The 12044-nt window shown below is 34.5% G+C and overlaps 1 protein-coding gene across 3 annotated transcripts in view; it reads right to left on the reverse strand.

Moving 5' to 3' along the window:
* Positions 1–12044, reverse strand: part of LOC120072970 (ABC transporter A family member 1) — an 87793-nt gene that overhangs the window by 20501 nt on the left and 55248 nt on the right. For all 3 annotated transcript variants that reach the window (XM_039025515.1, XM_039025516.1, XM_039025517.1), the window contains 4 exons: positions 11899–11961; positions 9847–9933; positions 933–1031; positions 683–867 (listed from right to left, as the gene is read on the reverse strand). In XM_039025515.1, the coding sequence (XP_038881443.1) occupies positions 683–867; positions 933–1031; positions 9847–9933; positions 11899–11961 (434 nt within the window). The remainder of the gene's footprint in view (positions 1–682; positions 868–932; positions 1032–9846; positions 9934–11898; positions 11962–12044) is intronic.

A 12044-nucleotide genomic window follows, 5' to 3' on the forward strand; every position in this document is an offset into this window, starting at 1 on the left:
TATAGCTAGCTACTTTAGTGGTTCGCAATTTTATACCCTGGGACATAGAAAAGAAACTAAGAATTATGGTTTACATACTTACCCAAGAGTTTAGAAGATGATAGCAACAATATAGTATCCACATTGAATAATTTGCCCATGATTAGAGTTTTCTTTGGGATGATATCTTTTTTTTTCAGTTTATTCCTTGTGAATAGTTTCAGAATCTCCTCTTATGATTGGTTTCAATGTAGCATGGGTCACTTTTCATTTTCTTAATAAAAAGTCTGGTATCGTTTTCAAAAAAGGAAAAATTTTATTCATTTTACTTTTTTTTTAAGACAGAAACTGAGCTTTTTATTAAGAAAATCGAAAGAAGGGCAGTGCTCTATCTAAAGTACAAGGATAGCAAATCATCGAAAAACAAACATAATCAAGTAAAGCAACAAAGGAACAAGAATACAAGGCACATAAAGGAGAACAATCGCTTAAAAAAGAAAAAAAAAGAGCCCCAACTCCGGTGACTTGCTTCACTTCTTTCCTTCTTGCATCAGCGGTTTTTTTTTTCTAAATTAATTATTGGAAAATAAAATCTTTCAGGACTTATAAAGTAGAAAGTCAATGTCATCATGCTTCATTCAATCATGATGTATTTGAATTATTTGCAATGACCATGGAATCATTGTACTTCCAGAGGTTATACCTTCCACAACATTTCAGAGATCCATTAGCCATAATGGCTATCCGATCTCCCAGTTCATCAGCTTCATCCATTGAGTGTGTTGTCAGCAATATGATCCTACCTTTTTTTATCTTTTTAATTAATTGCCATGTCAATCGCATAGAGTATGGATCCATTCCACTTGTGGGCTCATCAAGCACGATAACCTGCAACACTAAAATATTAAGCATGCACGAATTATTGAGAATATAGCGTAGCTTAATTTAACCACCTTGCTGTTCCCTATCAATGCAATTCCTAGGGACAGTTTCCTCTTCATTCCGCCAGAAAGAGAATTCACAGGAGTGTTAATTTTATCAGCCAGGCCAACCTGCCCATAAGATTAGAAATACAGTTGAACTTTCAAACTGATCACAGTCAACCAAGAATGCAGAGGTAATAAAATAGATTTCTGTATAGTATGGTTGCCTTAGTTATAATTATTTTAATTATTATTGGTAAATGTTCATTCCTTTTATAATTAGTTTCCTTTGATAAAATACCTCTTGTATTATATTTACCCATTATTAGGTTCTCTTTTCAATAATAGTTAAAACTGAATCTTTCTCCAAAAATCATCATGGTATCAGAGCATGTGGTCCAGAGAAGTCCTATGTTCAAACCTCTGCAATGTTATTTCCTCCCCATTTAATATTGATTTTCACTTGTTGGGTCTCCTTCATATTTCAAGCCCAAAAGTGAGAAGTGTTAAATAATATATAACTAAATCTACCTTCACCCATCATCTTAAGCTTTTTGGCCAAACGATGATTTAAGATGGTATCAGAGCCAACAAAATAAAACCTTAACCCTAGCCGTCGCCGCTGCCACAGCTATTGCTGTCTGTTTGTGCACTCCCATCCGTCAACCAAGTCAGGCGATGCCCATGCCCCAATCCACGTTACTACATCCGTGCGCCCAAATCCACGTTACTACATCCATGCATCCGTGCTACGCTCTCCGTCAATCAAGTCTGTTGTCGCACGTCCAATCTTCAGAAGCTACAGCCTTAGGTTTCATCTTAACTCCAATCTAAGGAGTTACAGATGCCCAGTGGGAATATCTTCTCTGGCCAAATTCGCCGGTTTGAGCGTTCTTTGCTCCTCAACATTTACAGCATTGAGGGTTTCAATTAGCGTTTCAACAACCTGTTCATCAAGCCCGGCTGATTCGATCAGTCTAGTTCGATTTAGTTATGTCAGACTGGTTTGGTTTGGTTCACCTGGTTCATTGATTCTGCCTCTGTTCAGTCAGTTCGTTTAGTTCAAACAGCTTGATTCAGTAAAACTAGTTTGGTTTCTGTTCAATCGTCAGTTGAGCTGCTGATGTAGCCTAAAAGATAAAAGGAGAGAAATCTCCAATAATAAATTCAAAGTCTTTATTATGAATCAAAAGTTATCCATACAAGAAGTAATCTCTCTATTTATAGAGAATTGGAAAGCAAACTAATTAATCAAATAAACTAATCCTAATCCTAATAAACTAAGGTAACTAATCATAATCCTAATGAATCAAGAAGACTAATCCTAATCCTAACCAATTAAGGATTTAACCAAGACATGCTCATTTACTCTAATCCTACCCCAAGATTCTATCCCTTCTAAAAAAACTCGTCCTCGAGTTTTAGAACGAAAATGAAGGTAAAAATAAAAAAAATAAGACACTCAAATGGACACATCTCTAAATATCGGGCATCAATAACAACCAATTTTCACGAGCCACACCAATATATTGGATTATTTGATTCTTGAAAGGAAAAATTATTTCCATCAATACTATCATCAATGACCCCAAGAATTAAGTTGTTCCAAAAATCCTTTGTTGCCAAAGTATATACAGACTCCTCAAAGAATTGAGGAAAACGATTTTCAATTATCTTCGAATTAGGTTGCCCATGAGTATCTTTTTCTTCCACACTTGAAGAATTCACATACTCCCAATATTTCCACAAATATAACTTTGATCTTGGTTGTTCTTGAATGATTCTTGGTAAATTTTGGACATTTCTTGCATACAATTGGTGTTGTTGATTCTCTTGTTGTCTTTCTTGGTAGCCAAGGTTAATTTCTGCTCTATTCTCTCGCGGTGGAGGTAGCTATGGTTGGTTGTGTGCCTTAGTTAATTGATCTAACCAGATGGATACATTTTTTACAACGGCTTCATCTTCAACACTTTCATCGTTGATTTCATCGATTAATTGTTCCTCATCATCTGGTTCGAATTGAGCAACCTCCATGTTAGTTCCATTGACTTTTTCTTCTTGCAACACAAGTCCTCTTCGATCTTTCTACTTTCCTTATTCGACTCATCTTCAATTAATTTTTTATTTTCTTCTACTCAATTCATTTTTTCCGCAATTTCACAACCCATTTAAATTAGTTATTGTTCTTTTTGAGTGACTAAATGTAATTCTTGATGGTTTCTTGAAAAATCTTAAAGATTATAATTATGCCTTTCTTCATTTTTTCAAAAGACCCCAAATTTCATCTATTCCCTTCCGAAAGTCTTCTTGATAGATGCTTTTATTTGAATATTTCTGTTCCCTTAAAAATGCTTTGACCTCCATATTGGTGTTGGAATGATTTATCGATGTTGTTTGATGTTGGTCACAATAATTCCTTTCACGCTCTAAATCATTTTCTGAATCATCTAACTCTGAATTCTTATGTTGAGTTCTTGAGAAACTAGTTTGATTGAATTGTCTAGCTCTTTTTTGATAATGTCGCCTTGTTATTCCGTTCCAAATAGCCTTAGAATTTTCATCGGAATCGTTAGAATCACTATAATCAAATTTCAAACGTCAGTAATGATAGGTTCTTTGAGAAAATCGAGCATTGGCGAAGTTATTATATTGGAATTCTTCTTTTGAATCAACTTAATTCCAATATTGCTTTTAGGAGTAAATTTAACTTTCTTGCCTATACCAGTTGCTATATTTTTTCTTCAATACTTTTCTTGATCGGTAATAGTCCATTCTTGCCAAAGCTTAAAAAAAGTCAGTATCTTCTTTCTTTCCTATAACTTGAAGGGTTCCTCCTATATAGATGTGGACTATTCAATAACAAGCACAACTCACGAAGCTCCCTCTTGCAATCGATGCCGCTAAGAGTTTCCGATCTTCCACCAGGAACAGGCAACATTGGCCCAGACGGCTGCTCTGATACCAAATTGATGTAGCCTATGAGATAAAAAAGAGAAATCTCCAATAATAAAATCAAAGTATTTATTATGAATCAAAAGTTGCCCATACAAGAAAATAATCTCTCTATTTATAGAGAATTGGAAAGCAAACTAATCCCAATCCTAATTAATTAAAGAAAGTGATCCTAATCCTAATAAACTAAGGGAATTAATCATAATCCTAATCAATCAAGAAACTAATCCTGATCCTAACCAATTAAGGATTTAACCAAGATATCCTAATTTACTCTAATCCTACCACATCAGTCGCTCAACCTCAATTAATCAGTTTCTCACATTATGTCAAAGCCTGTTACATCTTCTATAAATTTTGCTCATTAGGATATTGTCTTTCCTTCCTTCTATGTACAACACAATAAACCAAATTATTGTGGATTGTGGATTCAACAACATCCGATCACATGACTAATGACATCAGTATATTCCATCAATTAAATAACACCCTGTTCCAGTAACCTCATATAACCTCATTTAAATTGAATTGTAACTTGATGTCAATAAGCAAACTTACAAGTGACTTGAATTGTATATCTAAATTTCATTCAGACTTGTGTGAATTTCAGGAGTTGGGTTCAAGAAAGGTGATTGGCATTGCTAAGTAGCAGGGTGGCCTCTTTCTTTTTCAAGGAGAAGATCTTCCAAATTCATCTTTCAAACCCAGGTGTGAGACTTCTTCCAATTATATTAGTTACATCCCCAAGTCCTCTTCCAGTTTTAGGTCTTTATCTAGTGAAAATCAAGTCATATTGTTCCCTCATTTACTCATCAATAAAGAATCAAGTCATTTATCTAGTGAAATTTGTCAACTCTCCAAACATACAAGAAATCCTTATCCAAGTGTGCCTTACAAATCTTCAAAACCTTTTGCATTGATTCACAGTGATATTTGGGGAGCCCTCTAGAGTTAAAAATATATCTAGTGCACGTTGGTTCATAGCCTTTATTGATGACCATACTAGATTGACATCATTAAGGACAAATTTGAAACCTCAAGTATTTTTCAATCCTTTCACTCTATGGTCACCACTCAGTTTCAAAGTAATATTCAAGTTCTTAGATCAGATAATGCTCGAGACTATTTCAATTCATCTCTTGGGTCATTTCTTTCATCTCATGGTATTGTTCACAATAGTTCTTACGTGGACACTCCTCAACAAAATGGTATTGCCAAAAGGAAAATAGACACCTTGAGGTCGCTCGTTCTCTTATGATTGCTAATAATGTTCCTGATTTGATTCGGGGAGAAGCCATTCTTACTGCAACCTTTCTCAAAAATCGAATGCCTAGTCGAGTCCTCAAATTCAAATCTCCTCGAGATATCTTCCTCCAAATTCATTCCCAACTATGAAATTTTTCCTCAAATCTACCCCTTTGAGTTTTTGGATGTTCCTCCTTTGTTCACAATTATTCTCCCCATCGATCCAAACTTGATCCAAAATCCATCAAGTGCATTTTTTAAGTTATTCATCACATCAAAAGGGGTACTAATGTTATTTCCTAATTACTAGGAAAATGTACCCTTCTATAGATGTTACCTTCTTTGAAAACCAACATTTTTTCACCAAGCCTCAAATTCAGGGGGAGAATGCGAGAGAATTTGAGTCATGGGAAGTTGTCCCACACCTCTTACTCACATCATAACTGAAGCCTTAGCTCCTCCTATAAATGAGCTACCTATTTCCACGTTTGTCCCCCTATTGTTTTTTAACCTTTAGTCTAAGAAAGTCGACCTCTTGTTGTTTACTCGAGAAGGAAAGGGACTATCTTGCAAGAATCTGAAAGTCAACCACCTGAACCAGATACATCTTCTTTGAATTCCACTAATGAGAACATCACTTCTCTGATGCCTTTGATTGATGATGCAGCATTACCAATTGCTCAACAAAAAGGTGTTAAAAGTTGTACCAGTCATCCAATTAAAAAATATGTGGCATATGGGAAACTAAATCCATCTTATGAAGTTTTTGTAACACAGTTGGACAATATTCAAATGCCACAGAATATTCAAGATATACTTAAAGATCCTAAAGATCCTAAGTGGTAAAAGGTTATACATAAGGAAATTAAAGCTCTTGAAAGTAATGGAAGGACTCTCACAACACTTCCTCCTGGAAAGAATCCTGTTCGGTGCAAATGGATTTTCACAGTTAATACAAGTTTGATGGCAGTATTGAAAGATTCAAGGCAAGACTAGTGGCTAAGGGCTTCACTCAATCATATAACATCAATTATCAGGAGACTCTTGCTCTTGTTGCTAAATTAACACTATTCATGTCCTTATATCTTTAGCAGTAAATCAAGACTGGCTTCTTCATCAACTTGATGTAAAAAATATCGTTTTCAATGATGATCTCGAAGAAGACGTTTACATGCAGATTCCTCCTAGAATGGAAAATGGGTCTAACAGAGACTTGGTATGCAAGTTGAGAAAGTCTTTGTACGGATTAAAACCGTCTCCTCGACTTGGTTTGACAGATTTGCCAATGTTATGATTAATAGCGGTCATCATCAATGTCAAGCTAATAATACTCTATTTTTGAAATCTGCAAATACCAAAACTGCAATCTTGATTGTATATGTAGATGATATCATCAACACAAGAAATGATCTGTAGGAAATCCTTAATTTGAAAAAGATGCTTGCAACTAAGTTTGAAATCAAGGACTTGGGAAGTTTGAGATATTTTTTAGGAATGAAGATGGCAAGATCTAAAGATGGTATTGTCATTTCTCAACGAAACTATATTTTAAACTTGCTAAAGAGATTGAAAATCTTGGGTGTAAACCTGTTGGATCCTAATCTACGCCAAGACCAAAGTGAAGGTATTAGTCCAGTTGACAAGGGCATGTATTAAAGGCTTGTGGGAAAGCTAATTTACTTGTCACATACCAGACCAGACATATCATATTCTGTGATCATTATTAGTCAACACATGAAAAATCCCAATGAACACCATCTTAGGGCTGTTAACAAGATTTTGAGATACTTGAAAGGTACTTCAGGTCATGGACTATTGTTTAAAAAGTCTTCAAACATAATGGTAGAACTTTATACTGATGCTAGTTGGGCTGGAGAGTTAACTGATCGAAGATCTACAATTAGATATTGCTCTTATGTTTAGGGCAACTTAGTCACTAGGAGAAGCAAAAAGCAATTAGTTGTAGCAAGAAGTAGTGCAAAGTCTGAATATCGAGCTCCAACTTTGGGAATTTGAGAAGGGATGTGGATACGACAACTTTTGAAGGAACTACAGATAGAAACTCAAAGTCCATTCAAAATACTTTGTGACAATCAAGTAGCAAGCAGCATAGCAAAGAATCTGGTTCATCATGACAGAACGAAACACATAGAGATATATCGACATTTCATATCTGAAAAGGACAACACGAACATTGTGGAACTAAACTACGTTCCATCTCGTCATCAAATTTCTAACATTCTCACCAAAGCTTTACCAAAGAAAATTTTTGATGAATTCAATTCTAAGCTCGGATTGTATTCTATATATAATCCAGCTTGAGGGGGAGTGTAGATTTGTGTATATTATGGTTGCCTTAGTTATAATTATTTTAATTATTATTGTTAAATGTTCATTCTTTTTATAATTAGTTTCCTTTGTTAGAATACCTCTTATTATATTTACCCATTATTGGTTCCTTTTTTGAATAACAAGTGAAAATTGAATATTTCTCCCAAAATGATCAAATAATAATAATAATTTAAAAAAAAAAGGCTGATTATTTTTCAATTGGAAGTAGGAAAACTTGCGATTTTTCAACTATTCATAAAAAAATTATTTTCAACTATTCATAAAACAATTCAGGGCTTCAATAGTGTTAGTTCTCCTTCTATTAAAAAAAAAGGAACTACGATGTTTTTGACATTGTAGATTAGGACATTTCAATTTCTTCTACTTAAAGTGATGGTTATCAAATTTATTTAAAGAAATGAAGGACATAAAGTAAAGTAATTTTTTCAGTCAAACGAATAGTTCCCATCGACAATACAAATATTCTCATTGTATTACAAAGGAGAGTATGATTCAAATAGCTAAGAAGAACTAGTCATATGATCAAAGGCTCCAGAATCAATGATCCATGGAGTTGAATTGTGGCAAGAGAGAGCTTTGACGGCAAATACCTGATGTGCCAAGGAAACACTAAGATTACCAGATGATGAATTAGTATTTAGCAGCTTTAGAATTTGATCAATTTGATATTTATTAAACAGATGAGAGTCAACCATATTTGCATTAAGAGTATTCTGATTGGAATTCCTTTCACCTTACTTAGAACTCTTCCAATTGGCAGGTTTTTCATGAAGTTTCCAACACATTTCACACGTATGTCGAGGTTTGTTGCAATATTCGCACCAAACACAAGGCTTTTTATGTGTCTTGTTTAACTGATCAGAAGCCTTTATTGCAATATTCTCAATCACCATTGCAGTTCCTTCAACTGAGTTGGTAGTCCTTTTTTCAATCATAACATTTCGGCAACTTTCTTCCCTGCGAACTTCAGAAAAGATATCATTAATAATTGGAAGAATGGGTTTTCCAAGACTCTAGCCTCTAACTCATCAAACTCAACATTTGATGCCTACAAGAAATTTGTAAATACGACCATCTTCCACGGTTTTCCTATAGTGCTTTTTATCCTCTGATGACTTCCATTCATACATATCAAAAGGTCAAGTTCTTGTCAAATCCTTTTCAAGAAGTGAAAATATTGAGTAACTGAATTACCTCCCCATCGTATGTCACCCAATTTAAGGTTCAACTCAAACACTCGTGATTGGTTTCCTAAATTAAAATACATCTCAAATCACACTATTCCATAATTTCTTGGCAATAGATTAACACATAGTTACACTAATATTCTCTACTATAGAATTTACAAGACAAGTCATTACCATTGAGTTTTCAGTATCCCACCCGACAAAAGAAGGGTATCTATCTTCCATGAGGTTTTTTCTCCAATAATGTAACCAATCTTTCTTTGTCCACGAATATACATCCGAACGCTTTAGGACCAATCTTTCCTTGAAGTTTTACAACACAACAACCATACAACTAGTATTTCATGTTTCACAACTTAAAAAGGCTTCGGAGAACATCAGGCACTGCAACCGCAACCTCCTTTAATGTCTGATGAGTATGAACGGGTGGCTCGCCCTCAGAATATACTTGGCTTTCGTAAATAGGCTGAGACTGGAGAAGAAGAAGCATCGGTGAGCTGGGAAGGGCTGCCGGCACATGAAGCTACTTGGGAAGCCGTGAGTACTTTAAAGATGAAGTTCCCTAACTTCAACCTTGAGGACAAGGTCAATTTAGAGTTGGTGGGTAATGTTAGCCCACCAATTATTCATCAATACAAGAGGAGGGGTAAGAGGATAATTGTAGAGGGGAATTAGTTATCATGTGGGGACCATGGGTGAGAGCTGAGTGTATCTTGTAGGGAGAATGGATATATGGGAGTAGGGAAGGTAGTTATCTTTTCATCTTTTTGCTGAATTAGAACTTTCTCACAGAGAGGAAGGAGAGTGTATTGCCTTGGGTCCAGTTCTATTTCAACTAAGTTATACTAAATACAAATAGTCCATTCTTCTCATAGTGCTTATAAATAATTATGAAAACAGAAGCAGAACACTATTATCTAAACAATCTCAAAAAGAAAGAAAATATTTCCATATTTTTTATGCAAACTCTCAGAAAGTTTATCAGGGTTAGCATGTAATGATAAAATTGATTCTATCGACCCTAAATAGCTTTAGAGAGTATCAAAAAGATTTATGCTATCAAGTATGATATGAAAAATAATAGCAGAAATTATTCATCAAATTTTGCACAAAATTTCCATGGTCATTTCCATCAAAGGCTGCAAAAGTAGAGAATATGTACGCTATTCCAATATAAGCATGTTCAAGCAACACCTAAATCTTCTTACTTCATTAACCATATCAACAACGGTCCTTTCCAAAAAGTCTTCTTTCACTCCTTTCAATGTGGCAAATATTTCCAAATGTTCTTGTACCTGGATAAGGTAATGAAATCAGAAGCATCAAATAAAACTAATATAATACCAATTATTAAACTACGTCATGAGAACAAGACGAGACAACTAAAACGTGGAACCATATCAAGGATGTAATGATGTAATATGATTAGAGTAAAATGGTGTATTCTAAGTGACTGAAAGGCAAATTCTCTCCAAGAAACAATCAAATACCCCAATTTACCCTAATCCTACTACATTAGAACCATTCAGAATTTTTTTGATAAAAGTCACTAACCAAACATTTCTTCTCATCCTCCCCTATGGAAAAGGAAGTCTACTTAGCTTTATGGAAATCTAAGAACCCCAAACGTGTCAATGAACTTATATGGATCATGCTAAATTGTACTTTTTTTTTTTTTTTGAAACAGAAGCAGGAATTTCCAATCCAGTCATTTACTTCCAATCGGGTTAGGGATTCTATTTACCTCTTTTTTTTTCCTTTCTTTCTCCGTTTGCAAGGAACACCAACTAAACCCTAGTAGTACCAAATTTCTTTTCATTTTATTTACCTCCTATTTGTTTTTTTATCTTTCTTTTTTTCTCAGCTCCTGTTTCTTTTCCTTCAATTTTTATCTTTCTTTTTCCCCGTTTCTTTTTTTTCCTTCCATTTTTATCTCTTTTTTTCCCATTTTTTTTCTTCCTTTTGTCAAATCTTTCTTCTTGTCCTTTTTATTCTCTCATAGTAGTCGCATTCTTCTTATTCCAACCTTTTGTGGTAATATTGTATAATATGTCAAAAAATGCACATATATTTATTTTTTGTAAGAACAAAAAAACAAATAACGCATCCCCAACATGTTGTGTCCAAGACCAAGGTGAAAAAATGCACATATATTTATTTTTTGTAAGAACGAAAAAACAAATAACGCATCCCCAACATGTTGTGTCCAAGACCAAGGTGTGAGTATTGCAGAAGACCTCATAAAGAAAATTTTTCCTTGACTCCTCGTCCTTTGAAAGGAAATAGGTATGCTTGAATGTAAGCCCTCTAACACTCCAATTGACCGAAATTACCACGAGCAAAGAAAACACAATGGTTAACAAGGAACAATATCATAGGCTGGTTCGAAAACTAATTTAACCAACTCACACTAGACCACATATCTGTTTTCCAATGAGCTTTGTAAGCCAATTTGTGACCGATCCTACCAAGAAAATATGGAAGCTATTTACGGGATACCCAAATACTCGAAAGGAACTTTAGGAGAAGGGTTGTACTTCAAGAAATGAAGTCTTTAGGCATGCTGATTGAGCAAGTTAAAAATTTGGCAGAAGACCAACGACCGGATATTTACCTTTCTTTGGGGAAGCTTAGTCCCTTGGTGAAGTAATAAACAATCAGTCGTATCTAGAGTAGCACGAAAGCAGAATCGAGAGCTCTAGTTCAAGAAATATGTGATGGAATTTGGCTCAAAAGCATCCTATCATAACTTAAAATTGTCTCAAAAGAACCGAGGGAGGTATATGGTGAAAATCAAGCTACTATAAGTAACAACAAAGACTTCGTCCATCATGATCACATAAAACATGTAGAAATTGATCGACATTTTATTATGGAGAAAATTGAAAACATAAGTGTCTCTCTTAACTATATACCTACCAAGATGCAGATCACAGACATAATTCAAGAATACTTTTAAAGTCTTAAAAGGCAAGCTAGACTTGATCAACATATACAATCCAGTTTGAGGAGTGTTGAATATAGAAAGTCCACCACCTTTTATTCCTTGGGAATGTTATTCCAGCCGTTAGTATTCTTTCCTTTCATGTAATATTCTTCTTACCTTTCCTTTTTGCATTTTTCACAATTAATTGTATTGTCATATTTTGCACCTTATCTCCTTGTATATATTAGCGTTGCACATTTGTAAAGTCGAATAAGAAGAATTTCAGTACATAAAATCATTAAAACATAAAAATAAGCTAAAAACTTTTGCTTACAGTCAACTCTGGGAACAGAATATCATTTTGTGGGCACACACCCAACCCTTTCCGTATCTCTTCCTACAGAAAAAATTAACAAAAATAAGTTTGAAGATCGGATAAAAAACATATTGTACAACAACGTCAATGACAAAATCATGATA

Source organism: Benincasa hispida, chromosome 3, assembly GCF_009727055.1.
Source record: "Benincasa hispida cultivar B227 chromosome 3, ASM972705v1, whole genome shotgun sequence".
Classification (NCBI taxonomy): Eukaryota; Viridiplantae; Streptophyta; class Magnoliopsida; order Cucurbitales; family Cucurbitaceae; genus Benincasa; species Benincasa hispida.